The 15,397-nt window shown below is 51.6% G+C and overlaps 6 protein-coding genes and 1 non-coding gene across 7 annotated transcripts; 5 read left to right on the forward strand and 2 right to left on the reverse strand.

Annotated features, from left to right (window-relative positions):
* Positions 1–643: 643 nt before the first annotated feature.
* BCR38DRAFT_421875 (uncharacterized protein) lies at positions 644–2,440 on the forward strand. Its single transcript, XM_040859470.1, has 2 exons — positions 644–1,936; positions 2,021–2,440. Exons 1-2 carry the CDS (start codon positions 1,688–1,690, stop codon positions 2,090–2,092), a joined length of 321 nt encoding a protein of 106 aa, XP_040720325.1. The 5' UTR covers positions 644–1,687; the 3' UTR covers positions 2,093–2,440.
* A 174-nt stretch (positions 2,441–2,614) lies between these two features.
* Positions 2,615–4,375, forward strand: BCR38DRAFT_421876 (PLC-like phosphodiesterase). The gene has a single exon (XM_040859471.1). It carries the CDS (start codon positions 3,023–3,025, stop codon positions 4,292–4,294), a length of 1,272 nt encoding a protein of 423 aa, XP_040720326.1. The 5' UTR covers positions 2,615–3,022; the 3' UTR covers positions 4,295–4,375.
* Positions 4,376–4,813: 438 nt separating this feature from the next.
* On the reverse strand, positions 4,814–6,861 carry BCR38DRAFT_455162 (permease family-domain-containing protein; the record flags this gene model as incomplete). Its single annotated transcript, XM_040861770.1, has 5 exons — positions 4,814–4,885; positions 4,928–5,324; positions 5,419–6,056; positions 6,174–6,436; positions 6,531–6,861. The coding sequence occupies 5 exons, from the start codon at positions 6,859–6,861 to the stop codon at positions 4,814–4,816; spliced, it is 1,701 nt and encodes a 566-aa protein (XP_040720327.1).
* A 638-nt stretch (positions 6,862–7,499) lies between these two features.
* BCR38DRAFT_105353 (uncharacterized protein) lies at positions 7,500–8,428 on the forward strand. The gene is made up of 2 exons (XM_040853328.1): positions 7,500–8,026; positions 8,076–8,428. Exons 1-2 carry the CDS (start codon positions 7,599–7,601, stop codon positions 8,284–8,286), a joined length of 639 nt encoding a protein of 212 aa, XP_040720328.1. The 5' UTR covers positions 7,500–7,598; the 3' UTR covers positions 8,287–8,428.
* A 1,768-nt stretch (positions 8,429–10,196) lies between these two features.
* BCR38DRAFT_421880 (uncharacterized protein) lies at positions 10,197–11,020 on the forward strand. Its single transcript, XM_040859472.1, has 2 exons — positions 10,197–10,828; positions 10,875–11,020. The coding sequence occupies exons 1-2, from the start codon at positions 10,429–10,431 to the stop codon at positions 10,940–10,942; spliced, it is 468 nt and encodes a 155-aa protein (XP_040720329.1). The 5' UTR covers positions 10,197–10,428; the 3' UTR covers positions 10,943–11,020.
* Positions 11,021–11,199: 179 nt separating this feature from the next.
* BCR38DRAFT_t56 lies at positions 11,200–11,289 on the forward strand. Its single transcript has one exon. It is a non-coding gene; the product is annotated as a tRNA-Val (tRNA).
* A 192-nt stretch (positions 11,290–11,481) lies between these two features.
* On the reverse strand, positions 11,482–13,559 carry BCR38DRAFT_362172 (gamma-glutamyltransferase). The gene is made up of 2 exons (XM_040857176.1): positions 13,026–13,559; positions 11,482–12,911 (listed from the first exon to the last, which is right to left on the reverse strand). Exons 1-2 carry the CDS (start codon positions 13,400–13,402, stop codon positions 11,594–11,596), a joined length of 1,695 nt encoding a protein of 564 aa, XP_040720330.1. The 5' UTR covers positions 13,403–13,559; the 3' UTR covers positions 11,482–11,593.
* Positions 13,560–15,397: the final 1,838 nt, after the last annotated feature.

Below are 15,397 nucleotides of genomic sequence, written 5' to 3' on the forward strand. Positions count from 1 at the left end.
GGGACAGTTGGATTGGCTGGGAAGGGTTGGGCTGGAGGCGGTCTAGCAACTTTTAGAACCGCCGCGTCTCGATCATGGAACGATTTGCCCAGAAGAATCCAAGCGCCATGACGTGGGCCTACCCAGCCTCTCTGCTATCCCGCTAATGTAGCTATGCCTAACACAGAACGTTTCCACGGCGATCGTGATCCGATATAATTTAACATTAGGAAGGAAAGAATCGGTACAAGCCTACCCAATATCTTGGCAAACACAGCGGTGCACGAAGCTCTAGCTTGAATTGCATGATGAAGTCGGCAAGTCGGGATTGAAAAAAAAGAATCCCGCCGCAACCATGTCGTCATTCACAAAAGAGAAGTGGCGATGCTACGTCATCGGACAGCAGAGGCTGCTGCGCGCGGTGTGGCGTGTACAGAGCAAAACTGATTGGCCGACAGTCAGTGATATACAGCAGGGTTGGCCAGGGCCAAGCTGTTGGAGGAAGGCTGGCCATTCAACAGCTTGAAACTTGTAACAGTGAGGCGAATCCTCTGTCGGAACGGTTGCCCGGCATCCAACGTGGGGAAAGCAACCGATTCGATCTAACCGTCTCGACTGTTATGTTGTATCGACCCCCATTTTGCAGGGTTCAACGACCACCATGGCACTTCACTTCATTCTCACCTGTTATCTGCAAAACACGCCTGATTCAAAGAGCCCGAAGGCTAACGTACATCCTTGGAAGCCCTCTTCTTAGGAGGGCCGTGTCTGCCAAGAAAATGATTAATTTCGCAGCGTTTTATTGAATTCTTTACTTAATTAGCCGTTTTCTATTAATAATTCAATTATCTGCGCGGCAGAAAGTATAAAAGCCTTCCCCACCTCTCCTACTAGGGTACAAACCTTCTACGCCGCTCTTAACTCTATCCATAGTTTATACCTCGCTAAACAGCGACTAGCCTCTCTAGGGAGTAAAGCTAACTGTTAGTAGTAATATATAAGGCGGAGTACGTCAAGAGCCGAGCATATGGTTAACTCGAAATGGTTTATACCGTGAGGCAAGGTAGTTAGAAGGCAGTCCCTCGAGCTATCTAAGTAGGTGTGTATGGTGCACGGGCCATATAGGCATAAGTTGGCCACGGCTGAGGGTCTGTCTCGCTGTTCCGCCGTTCCCAACATGCGGGGCCAGTTTGCAATCTCCACGATATCGTCCGATTTGAGGGGATGTGGGCATAGCCCATATGTTTAGCCACCAGGCGGGCTCCGAGTGCCGCATAGGTATGCTGGCGCCACGGGACGAATGGACATGTGCATGACATTGCGCGTGGCGGAGCCGGTACGTCTCGATTTGCTTCGATATTGATTGCGATTGAAGTGCATATATGCTGCCCGTCGACTCGTCACCAGCATCGAACCTTGGAACATTGCAAATCTTTTGCTAGATGTTCAGGGAGTAGGCCAGCCTGAAACGAAGAACCACCACCTGCATACTGTTGTCCATGGCCTAGGAGTTCCAACCACCATGCAACCAGTCGAACCTTATATCCCTGGACCGCACTCGTGTTACTAAACGAAAGCCTTGTTGTTGAGGGTATCACGACTAAGTACAGCTAGGAGTTAGCAATGGCCACAAGGAATGGCAGGGGTTGTTTGAGTTATCCGTCGATACTTTAAACAGCCAGTATCTTCCCTGGAGAGCACGATTCGAATGGTCCAGCGGAATACCCGTGCCTTCATCACCCTATTCCCCGTAGATATAGACAACCCTCGCCGTCCCGCAAGCTGTTCAGTGCGTACCCGAAAGGTTAGATCAAACAGATGGCGGTCGATGCTGTCAACCACGCACGGCGACATCCGAAAAGCTTGCAAAGTGGTCCAGCTGCTTCACAGAACCCAGATTGGACGACCTCTGAAAGATACCGCCGTTGATGAGTTCTCAATATTTTTGGTACATGTTCTTGGCGCCCATCACCGAGATTTTAGCTCATGCCGTTCTGCTTGACCGTGACCAGCAACAGCCGGTTTGAAGGTTCCAACTCACCACCTCTGTGTACTGTATCCTGGTCACAGAAATCACGCTGCTGAAAGACGGCGGACAATGTCCGGTCGGTGAGAATCCTCCTTCGCTTCACCTACCTATCTTGGCTGGAAGTGTCCTCGTCGTTTCTGCGATGTAAAGTCGGAAGGATCGCTGAAACTGGCCATTGGCTGGATAGTAGCATGAGAAAGAGTTCACTGGGAGTTTCAATCGGCCATAGATCTGTCGACCTCTCGGAATGGTATCGCTGCCATGCTTCCTGGATATCCCTCGTTAATGCCAAGCAGCTGGCCATCTTGGTTTCGAGCATGCTCAAGCGAACTTCGGCAAGTCGTATTCGTCCAAATGGCGGCTGAGGGCGGCTTGTAGTTGATTGACAATGAAATATGGGGTGGTGTTCACTTGTCCAAGATCTCTAGCAAGTGACGTGCTTACATGTCGTTCATGGAGAACCAGCTGCGGCGTTATCCGTTGGTAAGGTTCTGCCTGACTCGACGAATAGAAGTGGTGGACTGGAGCACGATGTCTTGGCGTGCATGGTTCTTTACCTCTAGCTGATCGTGGTTAAGAAGCCCCGTTGTCCCGCATTGCCAAGTATGAGATTGTTCTTCTCGACTTCGAGGCGTGATGGGCCCAATCTCTGCACATGCCCACGTGCTCCGCCGGTCGAATCATCCGGGGCAGGCCCTGGTACAGGCAGAGTGCCCAGCATCCCTTCGCGCTTGGCATTGCGGATTCGATGCATGACTGCGCTGATGATACCAAATTACTCGCTGATAATCTCTGGGACGATGATTGTGGTTGCGATAGTAGCGGTTGAACGTCACTGTTTCTACTGGTTGGCAGCCTGTCGTCCAGCTTGATCGTGTAGCTGCGAACTCATAAGAGAAGCCTACTTCCGTGAAATGGCGTTGATAAATTCGCTGCGGCTTCACAAGCCCAGTCAACCGAACCCGAGCCCTTTGAAGATCCTAACCTGGTAGGTTCGCTCACCAGTTGGTCAATATGCATGTCAAATCAGTGTCGCTAGCCGCTGGCTTCTTCGCCGCGGTCGAGGTCGGTGCCATGCCAAAGCTCGACTGGACGTCCTACAGTCGCGGAATCAAGCCAGCCCAACATCCCATCAGCAATGTCGAACTCGGCCCTCGGCCCTACTACCTGACCAACGACATGGACGATGGCCCGCTGAAACAACGTCTCTCGTCGTGCTCAGAAATGGAGATGCGTCCAACCAAATTCAGCATCGGCCACCGCGGCGGTGCTTGTCTCCAGTTCCCCGAGGAAACAGTCGAGTCCATCATGGCGGGCACGCGCATGGGCGCGGGCATCCAAGAGTGCGACGTAGCCTTCACCAGGGACCGTGAGTTGGTCTGCCGCCACGACCAGTGCGATCTACACACAACGACCAACATCGTAGCTACGGACCTGGGTGCCAAGTGCAGCACTCCTTTTACTCCTGCATCCAATGGCGCGGCCGCCACGGCCAAGTGCTGCACCAGCGACATCACTTTCGCCGAGTTCAAGACGTTATGCGGCAAGATGGACGGCTCCAATTCCTCGGCCATGACTCCCGAGGATTACCTCCACGGTACGCCCGCCTGGCGAACTGATTTGTACGCTACCTGCGGCACCGTCCTTGGACACAAGGAGTACATCTCCCTCGTTGACTCGCTCGGGCTTGACTTCACCCCTGAATTGAAAGCCCCCGCTGTGCCCATGCCATTCGACGGCGACTACACTGTGCAGAAATACCAGCAGCAGCTGGCGGATGAGTACCGCGAAGCCGGCATTGCCTTTAGTCGCGTCTGGCCGCAGAGCTTCCAGCTCGATGCCGTGGCATACTGGATTGCGAACGAGCCCGAGTTTGGGGCGCAAGCGGTGCTATTGGATGAGAGCGGTGATTCGGCGGAGACATTCCCCGGTGCAGTGGCCAATTTGACCACGTACAAGGAGGCCGGGGTACAGATCGTTGCGCCGCCGTTGCCATACCTGGTAGCCCTTGGTGAGGGGAACAATTACGTTCCCAGTGCATACGCAGTCGAGGCCAAGCGGCTGGGGCTGAAGCTCCTGACGTGGTCGTTGGAGAGGTCGGGGCCATTGGCGAATGTGGCAGCCGGTGAGGACTATTACTATGTGAGCATCGCAAATGGGACCGTCAAGGATGGGGACATGTATAGGCTGGTTGATGTCCTGGTGCAGGAAGTGGGCGTCATCGGGATATTCTCGGATTGGTCGAGTACGGTCACCTATTATGCCAATTGCTTCGATTTGTTCTAGAGGTATGAGCTCCAATAATAAATTCAAGTAGAAAGAAATCAGCTATACCATTCACTTGTTGAAGAAGCTGGACTGAGTGGATTATACCGACTAGAGACATGAAATACAGTATACATCGGTAAAAGAGTCGAGAAAGCCATTCATAGTGGTACGTTATTCGACGATCAGGGCTTATAAATAGTGGCTCAATGAAAACAAGATTTGTTGGAGAACAAAGCTTGAAAGAGACGCCAAACAAAACCTTGTCTCTACGAGATAGAATGGACGGACAATTATAACGAATTCACAAACTAACCGCAACGATTCAGCGGTAACGGCCAAGGCAATCCTGGCTTCGGGTTGCTAAGAACGTCTCTGAAATAACTCGCGGAAAGCCTCCCATCAATATGCGAAATAAGCAAAAGCGGGTGAGTGAATCGAATATGTACATGATTCCCAGTAAACCAATATACAATATCTACTAACTTTAGTACGGTGCAACCATCCTACTTCGTCCATTCTGGCCCCTCTATCTAGCATTTACACCTTTTCTTCCATCCGACTTGCGCCAGCAGGGCGAATATCATCACTGTCCAAGCTCTGCCCATTCAGCTGCACATTCTTCCTAGCCACCACCGTAGGCGTATCTCCGACACTGGCCGTGTCAGGCATGCCCTCCTCCGTCTCCTCCACCTCTTCGGCGAGCGTCAGATTGAGCACTATACACACGATAGCTGTGACGGCGAACCCCGTCTCCATGATGAGGACAATCGCATCGAGGAAACCCTGCAGTCCCTTGTTATCGCCATTGTAACTAAATACGCGGTCGAAGTATGTGGGGACCAGTGTGGCGCCGTAGCCGAGCGCCAGCCCCGCCGTTAGGATGAAGCGGTTGCGCCGATTGAAAGACACGCCCTTGGTTATGATGGCGATGCCAGACACGGCAACGGCGCAGAATAGGAAGGTAGTCATGCCGCCGATCACGGCGGAGGGAATGGCGACCAGCGAGGCGGCGAACTTGGCGAAGATTCCCATGATAATTAGGAACATGCTAACATGCGTGAGTCTTTTATTGCGTATGGTTGGGGACAAAGGGGGGTCGGGGGGGAATAGGGGCAGAATAGGGGCAGAATAGGGCATCTTACCAACAGCAATACCCGGCAGTGCGATTAGCGCAACGAGTAAGCGCAATGACGCCGTTATTCTGCGCGAAGGTGGATACAGGGGTGATGGTCATGAGAGCAGCCAGGATACCATTGCAGCCATCTGCCAACACACCACCCTGGATCCGAGACTCGTAGATCTCGCCAGTGACCTCGAGACGGGAGACGTCGCACGTGGCTGAGATATCACCAATTGCCTCACAGGCACATATAATGAAGACGGCCATGATGGGAAGAACCAGAGGCCCATAGACCTGGAGCTTGAAAGTGTGGACCCAGATGAAGGAAGCAGCGGGCGCCGAGTCGATGGCGGACCGGTCAAAGTACCCGCAAGCGGCAGCAATGATACAGCCCGTCAGGAGGCCGATGATGACGGATGTCGACTTCATGATGGGGGCGCCAAAGCGTTCGCACAGGATGATGGCCAGAAAGACGGAGAAGCCCAGGCCGAGGAACTCAGGGGAGCCCCACGGCAGCCCATGTGGTGCTGTGATGTCGGGGCACAAGACGTAGAAATCGATGGGTTCTGCTTCGGCGCAAAGACCGCTGCCGCCGGCCCAGTTACTGAAACCCGATGAGATTAGGTTGATACCGATGAGCATCACAGTAGGGCCAGTCACCTGCAAAGGAGGTTAGCTGATCACCTTTTTCGATTGACCATATGGCCTGCCCACTTACGATCGGAGGAAATATTTTGAGCATGGTCTTGGGGGGATGAAGGCGATAAGGATTTCAACCAAGCCGCAGACAGCTGACGTTCCCAGCAGAGCGCCATAACCATCAGGGCAGGGCAATTTCGTTCCATCCTCGGCTGTCGGGCAGAAGCCATTTGCATACATCTGAGCAAAGGCGCCTTGAGCAACGGGTATGATGGAGAATGAAATACCGACAACGGAGATCAAGCCGGTTCCGAGGTAGTACGGAGTCTTGTAGATGTGAAACCTGGTGATTTGGATCAAAGAGAGAATCCCTGAGACAATCAAAGCCGTGGAAACTAGATCTGTTCAACTCTCGGCATTAGTCAATGCTGCTGGCAGCTTGTCTCAGGAGAGACTACAAATAAGGGAAATATAGACCCCGCGAGTTGCTCACACTGCTGCATATCACCCTCCAGGTTAACTCCGCCTGCCCCGCCCAGGATGATCGGGGGGTTATGATGCCCGCAAGCATAGCGAGCGCATGCTGAAGCCCGAGAAGCAGCGCCAGAAAGACGGGCAACCTATCATTGAGCCCGAAGAATGGCGCGAGCTTGCGCGGCTTCTTCATGAAGGGCAGGTTGGGGCGAAACAGAAAGGCATAGTCGTAGTCTCCAAGAAGTCCATCTTTCGTCAGAAACGTGTGCTTGAGGATCCGCACGCGATCGCCTAAAGTCTTCTTGGGTGCCTCTGAGGGCACGATGCGCGAGGGAGCCTGATCCTCGTCCATTGAGTCAGCGTAACTGCTGATGACCTATGAAAGCTCGACAGTAAGGCGAATAGAACGGTTGCGCCTGCGCGACGCTACCGTTGAGCTAGTATTGACAGAACCCTAACTGCTAGCCAAAATTAGGGATGTAAAGGATACGCCAGGACGTCAACGGTCGCTCCTCAGAGTTTGCGGCTGCTGAAGTATGCTCTGCACACAGAAGTGTGACAGGAATGGCAGATATGAAGTACTTAAGCACATAGTTATGGCGTAAATCACACCCAGAAATCGCAGATAAGGCGTCGGGCTGGTGCTGCAGCAGGGCGGAGACGATGGCGGGCGGGACCGTTCAATCTCAGCGCCCCACGGCGATATCTTGGCGGGCTGCCAATCTGGACAGTCTCTTTGTCAGAAGTCTATGTAAAAACGGTTCCCCGAACTGGATTGTGGTAACTTGAGAACACCTAAGGTCGTCGCCCTTCGCCGCGCGCCAACAAGTCTCTACCCCTTTCTCCAGAGCGCAAACATGGCACCTACCTCCAGAGTCTAGACGCGACATTTCGATGACGGAAGCGGGATTTCTAGACTATTGAATGCGAGCGACGCTGCGGCTGGCGGGACCCCTCGCAGCTAACTTCTATCGCTGGCTTCGGGCTGATCTAGTTGCGCCGTCTGATAAGTCAGCTTTATCGCTGGATGGACACCTCTCACCTGGATAAAGATGCTAGTTGACACGGACAGATAGGATGATAGACTAGATGCATCCCAAAGCCTCAAAAACATGCGATATTGGGGCATACAAGACGGAAAAGAAGTCATTCGTCACGTGGTGTCTTCCTTGGGGGTTCTTGGCTTTTAGATTTAGGGCTAGTGCGGTGTTGTGGCCGGTGGTAGCCGCCGCTGATGGGTGCATTACGACTTTTCAAATTCCAGCCTCTCATTACCCTTATCAGCCTCGACGCATACTTCGTAGTCCAAGTGGAGACTTCCGACCGTCTTCAGGTCCCATGAAGCTCGGCCACCTCCACGGTCCACCGGAGAATTCATCGTCACTCTACAGGCAGCAGGCCGCCCTGTTCCTAAGAACGACAGACGGTATTCTCATCTCGGATTGGTCCGTCAGCACGACGGTCAATGTCGATGAACATGGATATGAGCAGCATGCTTCGCCTTGGCTTACCAGAGAGTATGTACGTCCAGGCCTGTGTATATCTTAGCTTGACTTGATGGAATAGTAACAGTGCTTGCCAGAAGTTATTGAGGCATACGTCTCCGGGAACGCTTAGATCGCGGAATCTTTTTTTTGTGTTTGCTGGGTATTTATGGAGCATGGCACACAGGGGCTATTTTCGGCGCGGTTCCGTTGTCAGCAGGGTCTCGCGAGCGACCCACTTGAGTTCACAAAAGCTGAAGACGAAGCAATTATGGAGAAAACTTTCTGCTTGATATACGCAGCACTATAAGTCTGTCCAACCTTAGTCCAGAACCGACTGCATTTGACCAGTCGACTGTCAAGCTTCCAAACATGGTTGTCGTAGAATAACACTGATGCAAATGACAAAATGCCACCCTTTTACCAAATTCGCACTCTGTTCGTAACATCTGTGCTGCTATACGAACCGCTTCTCATCTTGGCTCTAGAACAATCCAATGGCACAAAACAACCCAATGGCAAGACCACTTGCGATTCCTATACACAAAGAATGATTGGCGAGAATACGGCTGCCAACTAGCCATTTTGGGCAGTTCTTGTACTACACTTTGCCCTTTTGGGTCTGTTCTCCAAGTACAGCACCGTCCCCATTGCCAGCTTCATCGGTGCACTGACGCGTACGGTCTTCGACGGCGAATATGCTGATCTGAACGGGTACTTCAAGTGCAACCCGTCAGCTTACTTGGTGATGATGATTGTCATGCTTCCAAACAGCTGAGGTCCGGGTTCGGGAACACTACTTCTGCACAATAGTACGAAGCCATCAGAGAAGTAACTACTGAGGTGGGAACTGATGTCGATGTAGTGTCTTCTTCACTCATGTCTACTCTTATCTCGGTCCCTTCCTCGGCTGCTCGCATATCGGGTCCCCTGAGCTTCCCTCGTACTCTGGAAAAGCCTCTATGTATGAAGTGCACAAGTCAGGAACCTTTTCCCTTGATCTCCATTGCTACACCACCAAGAAAGAACAGACCTGGGACTTAACACATTTCGCGATGACAGATCCATGTGCCTTGATAATGTCGAGATGGGGTTATTCATCGACCAAGCTGGTGGTTAGAGCATCAATCAGATCCCTAACACTGCTTTCCACAGACGCTGTGCGCCAACCGCAGCCATCATCCCACCCGACGCTGGGTCCCAGCTGGAGGCGCTGTGTACTGCACCTGACTGAATGCTTTCGCCGAACGATACCTATGCCGCTTATTATGGCGCGTCAGCTCCGGCGGTGGCAATGCCACGCTGCTAGGCTATTATACCAAGCGGGGTGATGGAGAGACAGGACTGAGTACTCCAGCTACCCCTATGACCATTAATTGCTACACCGATCGTAACCGCTGGAATTGCTGGGCTGGGTTTCAAAGGCTCAAGTTTGGGCATTGCAATGATCCTTACTTCGGTCATTGCCCATAGAAAACTGTTTCAGGGCCTTGATTGACAGCATACTGGTTTGGACTGAGTAGTGATCATTCCGATGGATCAGATTTGTGCGCCGTGCGTATTACTCGTGATGTTTCGGACTCCGAAGCTGCTATAACTATTTTGACCTGGGACGCGACTAAGCGGTAAATAGTCTCAGCCAGACAAATGACAGCCTTTGTGCGTCTTTGGCGGGGACCGCCATATCCTTCCTACTGGGTTGTCTTTGTGGCGGCCCGACACCCTAGGGATTTCTTGGATGTCCGAGTTTCAAAAACACCAATAAGATTATTGCGTTGCCGGTCAAACATCAACTTGGGAACAAGCAAGCAGACTCAGTTACTGATTTCGCCGCCCTAATCTAACCGCGAGAGTAAGTAATCGTATGTCGAGAGAAACTAGCTCCATACGCGGTCATACAAACACGTGTTGCCAAGCCGAAGGAACATCATGTTTAAGCCATGCTGACCATCTGACTCTGACTTTAGAGTACATGACAGTCGGCTAGTGCTCATACTGTCATTCCACAATAACAATGATACGACTCACGATGCATAGGTGTGGTTCTCTATGTCAACGTTACTTGTGGCTCGTTCAATTAATACGGCATCAAGACAAGGCTCAGACCCCGTATCCCGTAACCAACACCTCAGCAAGACTGCAGTTAGGAACTAATGCTCATGTGAATCAAAGAAAACACAACAGGACGATGCTAACGGAGAAAATACAGCAATGGACCGCCGCTTCCTGAGAAAGAAGGTCATGTATAAAGACTGATAAAGATCCCTTTAGCTATTCATCATCCTCATCACACCATCAAACATAATCCAGACTCGACACAGTTCACACCACTTCTTATTGTTATAATCGCCACTTCATCGAAATCTCCAATTCCACACAACTCAGCTTGCCAACCCTTACAAGTCATCGAAGTCGATCCAACGCAATCAACCAAAATGCAGTTCACTACCGCCCTTCTCACTGCCGTCCTCTCGGCCACCTCCCTCGCTGCCCCAGCGCCCATCGACGCCCGCGCGACCCAATGGACCATCAAGTCGCTGACTCGTACCTGTACCGCCGGCACCAGGGGCACCTGCACCTGGTCCTTCAACATCTCCCCCACGGCCAGCGCCGTCGTGCACTGCGCCCTGACCACCGTCGGTGACGGGACCCACGACGCGACGAAAACCAACGGCGGCCCGGTCCAATGCGGACGCTACTCCGTCAGCACGGGTTGGAGCGGCCAATTCGGCCCCGGTTTCACGACCATGGCCGTTGTTGATCAGTCGGCTAAGCTGATTGGATATCCGTCTTACACGGATGCGGAGCTGGCTGGCGGCAAAGCAGCGGACAAGTCTTTCGATGTTCAGCCTTTGCCTTGAAAGAGGAGTTGAATACTCACCAAGGAAGAGAGGTGTAGGGGTGTCAGGTTTAATCAATCGACGAATAGATATGCATGGCATTGGATAGATGGTTATAATGGGAAATGGTGTGCATGGGGAAGTAAAGGAGGGTTGCATCCGGAATGTTGGGCACTTTGGTTTTAGTCACTCTTTTGCCATTTTCATAATAGCTCAGTCTGAATTTGAGACTGCATCAATGTATTGAAATCTTGTTACTCGTCACCGACCAGATTTATACTCCTAACGACGTACTTACCCCATCTCCAGTTATGTACAAGATATAATTTGTTGGGGAGACTAATTTCATCACTCAATCATCTAACTGGCCGGATGGTGTAGTTGGTTATCACGTCAGTCTAACATCTCAATGCGAGTGTCCACTGAAGGTCGGGAGATCGAGCCTCCCTCTGGTCATTTCTTTTGGTCATCAACCAAATCCTAATAATCTTCAAGACTGCTGAAGTTTTTGCTTTTTGGCATGTCATTCCGCATGTTTTCAGTTTTCCTTTTTCAATCTTACCTTGCATACACTCTGGTTTGGAATTTGCGAAATAACTACGTAACCGTATTTTCATAGCAAATTTTGGCATTTGAGTTAAACCTCATGGAAGAAATCAAATGGTGTATTATGGAGAATGGCTGTATGTAGCACTCTTTTATCTTACTCTTTTGTTATGATACCCTGGAATGTTGTGAAAATCGTCATCTCTATATTCTCTCACACGGCAAGACCACCTGAAGCCACTTGTCTTGGCTCCCCTGCCGCCTCAAATGTGCCGTTCGACAACAACCTCAACGCCTGCGCGGTACTCTGGCCTGGCCCAACCCAGCTCACATTATGTCCTAGGCTCTTCATGTACGCCACGGTACTGTTGTCGTAGGGATATTCGAAAGTGACCAGATTCGGGCTAAGTTGGTCATGCAGTCTAGGCTGCGCAAGCGCCTGAGGAGTCGTCATGTTCTGGTCCAGCACGTGGTGAATGTTTTGAATTGTCGCCGTGATGATTCGGCTTCCCCCTGCAGAACCGACCACGAGGTAGAGCTTGCCGTCCGCCGTCTCAGCGATGGTGGGCGAGATGGATGAGAGTGGACGCTTGCCGGGCCGAACGTAGTTTGCCGGGCTAGGGATATAGCCAAACGCATTGCTGGATCCCGGAATAGAGAAGTCATTCATCTCGTTGTTCATGATGATGCCCGTTTCTGGCACCATGAGTCGCGAGCCGAAGATGGTGTTGATGGTCGTGGTGAGGCTGATGGCCAAGCCGCTTTTGTCGGCCGTGCCGATATAGCTCGTTCCTGGCGTATCGATACTCTCCAGACCGCCCGGATTATAGTATGAGACGTTCTGGGTGGTATAATCAGAGATTTTGGATCGGATTTCGATTGCTGTTGCACTAGACAGCATCGAGTCCTGGTACTCGAAGACTCCATCAATAAAGGAGGGATCACCCAGTTCAGTGCGCTGGCCGTATGCGAATCTGATGGCTTCGTCGAGTCTGTGTGTGGTCAAGTTGATGGCAGACGGGTCCGCAAATCCTGAATACTGTTCCACGATGTTCAAGGCGCTTAAGGCGACGGATCCACCCGCCGGTGCGCCGCAGGATGTCAACTTATAGCCGCGGTACGTGATGTTAGACGGTGTCCTCAGGGCGATAGTGTAGTTCTTGAGGTCATCAAGTGTCATGGTCCCGTTGGAAGCCTGTAATGCCGCAATGGTGGCATTAGCAATGGCGCCAGTGTAGAATGCATCAGCACCCTCGTTGGAAATAACTTCGAGAGTATCCGCATAACGCTTCCTCGTCATAGTCTCATTGAGCTGAACACGGTAGCCATGAGGGGCAAAGTCGATGGCCCAGTTGGGATCATCGGTCAAGAAACTCGGGTCAGAAAGCGAGGTCATGTACCGAACTTGGTCGGCGTTAACGGTGAAGCCAAAGCGTGCAACTTTGATGGCGGGTGCCATAACTTGCTTCCAGGGCAAAACACCGTAGTGCTTATGTAGGTACTCCAAGCCCCTCAGCTCACCGGGCACACCACTATGACGGACTGTTAGCATGCGTACTTCCGGCTCTTCTAACTCTAAAAAAGAAACAAAGAAATAAATATAAAAAACACAACCATCACATCAGATCTCGCTTATTGTAACTCACCTGGCAAGCCCACCATACAGACTAGCCGCCGTGTTATTGGTGTACATGTCCTCAAATGCAGCCGCCGGCGCCGTCTCGCGGAAATCGATGTACTCGTACGTGCCATTGGGGCTGCGCACAAGCATGAAGCCGCCACCACCGATGCCGCTATGCACCATGGCCACGACGCCGACACAAAAGACGGTGCCGACCATGGCATCTGCTGCATTTCCGCCGGCCTTGAGCAGGTCAATGCCGATTTGGCTGCATACCGAATTCTCCGACGACACGGCGCCGAGACGGGGCTCCTCGCCATTGCTGGACGAAGGGGCTCCAAGCACAAACGAGGTGAGATGCAGGAGCCAGGTGGCGGCGGCGATGCGTGGGAGGGAAAGCATCGTGGCGGTTAAGCACGAATCGCTGCTAGTCTCTGAGACTATGCACGCAAGCTTGTGGGGCTTTGACGATGAACCGCTCTAAAGGGGCTGGATGGACGCTATCAAATATGAACCCATCGTAGGCGCGAGGCATTTCTTAAATATTGATCAACCCGCGAGGCATGCAAAGCGATGAAGCGATAAGCCATGCCTTCCTTGTCTGGCTGCATCTAGGTGATCCTGGTCGGTAAGACATGACACAACCCGGCAACGCCGGCCACCTCGGTCAGCTTGTAGTTTGGGGCGGTTTGGCGTAGTTTGTTAGTGTTTGTTAGTGAATTAGGCCCGTCTGGGCCAATATCCCGGGTTTCTTATCTAGTCCCGTGTATAGGCGCCTCCACCGTGTAATTAGTTTCCCGATAACACCCTCTGTTGCTTGAGCTGCTTGGTAAATTCACCAGATTGTGGAGTTCGGAAATATGACCCTGCAAAGTTTGCCCTGCCAAGTCATTGGTGATTGCTGTTTGTCACGAAGACGCGCACGCACAGAGGAGCTGAGATCTATCGCTGAGCGGGCATAGCGGGGCTTATCGCACCGTGGTAAAGATGGGTTCCAATGTCCGGGGTGGACCTGCACTATTACATCACTTGGCACAGGCCCTGGCACCAATGGAACCGAGTTAATGTTACGAAGACCGAATTGAATCGAATGTAGATGACGAGTCATCATTGTTGTACGGCAAGTGTGTATACCGGGTTACAAGGCACCCAGGCACGAACCAACTTAGTTTTAGGGACCCCGCATGACCCGACTGGGCATTTCTTTATACGCGCCTTCGGAGCACCAATACAGTCCCCAATACTCGGGATCCGACAGCTTGTGTGAGCATACCTTTTATTCTTCATATCCCGATCCACATATCAAATGAACAAACGGCACTTCGATGGCCGCCGTATCGTCAGCTGGCTCCCGTCTGTCTTAAAACCCGGCATAATGTAGACATACTCGGTATTCTGCTCATATTTTGTTGAGCCTTCTACGTTTCAAGTTCTTATTGCCATTCCTGTCTATTGCTATCCTGTTCTGTTCAAAGCTTTAAGGCTCTCTGGTACCAAGTCTTCTCGGCTGCTCATAATAGCGCACCCGATCGTCTAGTTCCTCTGGCCATACTTGTATAGCAAGCGCAATGACTGCACTGCATCGGAAACGCCGTCGAGCTCAAGTGTTTGGCAGGCTGGACAAGACTGTTCTGGATAGAATGATAAAATAGAGAACACGGCGGTATCGATCGCTATGAGGTGACTGAAGAGGCTAGCTGTCAGGCGAAAATGTTTGCGCCATCCAGGAGCGAAATTTCCAGCACCGGAGGCACGTTGTATCGGCCGAGTCAGGATAGATTTTGCCAGTTACAGGGGGCCGCTCTTCCTAGCTCTTCGACCAAGAGGTTCAAACTTCACATAGGGCGTATTTTCGCAATGCATTCCTATAAGTCCTTAGGATGCACTAAAAAGATAGATTAATGTTTTGATTTCTCAGCAAGGGAATGACTGTTGAAACGAGGAGATTGGGCTACAGCAAGTAAACGGAGTGTCGGCGACGAGCACAGTCGGTTCGAATCCGGCGGTGGTTATAGGGACCGCGCATGCCCACTGCGAAATTGATGGGGAAGGAATTTAGTAGTTGGGCATCCTACTAAAAGAACCCACAGCCCTACTTCCGATGTTAATGGTAGGTTAAACTCAGAAAGCTTAAGTGCGAGGGAAAAGAAATGGCTATGGACGATACAAATTCGTAGTACAGGGTAGTTTGCCCGCTATACTTCGGGTCTTCGGACCTACTGTCTTCATAAGCCGTAGGCTTGCATAGGACAGTATAGTACACGAGATAAAAAAAAGGACACGGTGTATAGCTGTCTTTCCATTTCCCAGGTGGGGAAATCAAGTTCTCATTCGACCTCGGTTCTTCTGATTCCCCTTGTGGTGAGTGTGCTGCTCTAGTCAGCTTTCAACAACATA

Source organism: Pseudomassariella vexata (genome assembly GCF_002105095.1).
Source record: "Pseudomassariella vexata strain CBS 129021 chromosome Unknown BCR38scaffold_2, whole genome shotgun sequence".
NCBI classification, from domain to species: domain Eukaryota; kingdom Fungi; phylum Ascomycota; class Sordariomycetes; order Amphisphaeriales; family Pseudomassariaceae; genus Pseudomassariella; species Pseudomassariella vexata.

Bases quoted from the DNA above. Each gene is read 5' to 3' on its own strand.
- BCR38DRAFT_421875 (XM_040859470.1), top strand. From the start codon at position 1,688: ATGGTCCAGCGGAATACCCGTGCCTTCATCACCCTATTCCCCGTAGAT. The intron at 1,937-2,020 runs CTTGGCGCCCAT...GTTCCAACTCAC, and splicing joins CAATATTTTTGGTACATGTT to CACCTCTGTGTACTGTATCC.
- BCR38DRAFT_421876 (XM_040859471.1), top strand. From the start codon at position 3,023: ATGCATGTCAAATCAGTGTCGCTAGCCGCTGGCTTCTTCGCCGCGGTC.
- BCR38DRAFT_105353 (XM_040853328.1), top strand. From the start codon at position 7,599: ATGCATCCCAAAGCCTCAAAAACATGCGATATTGGGGCATACAAGACG. The intron at 8,027-8,075 runs GTATGTACGTCC...TTGATGGAATAG, and splicing joins TCGCCTTGGCTTACCAGAGA to TAACAGTGCTTGCCAGAAGT.
- BCR38DRAFT_421880 (XM_040859472.1), top strand. From the start codon at position 10,429: ATGCAGTTCACTACCGCCCTTCTCACTGCCGTCCTCTCGGCCACCTCC. The intron at 10,829-10,874 runs CTTTCGATGTTC...TTGAATACTCAC, and splicing joins CGGCAAAGCAGCGGACAAGT to CAAGGAAGAGAGGTGTAGGG.
- BCR38DRAFT_362172 (XM_040857176.1), bottom strand. From the start codon at position 13,402: ATGCTTTCCCTCCCACGCATCGCCGCCGCCACCTGGCTCCTGCATCTC. The intron at 12,912-13,025 runs GTGAGTTACAAT...AGTCCGTCATAG, and splicing joins CTGTATGGTGGGCTTGCCAG to TGGTGTGCCCGGTGAGCTGA.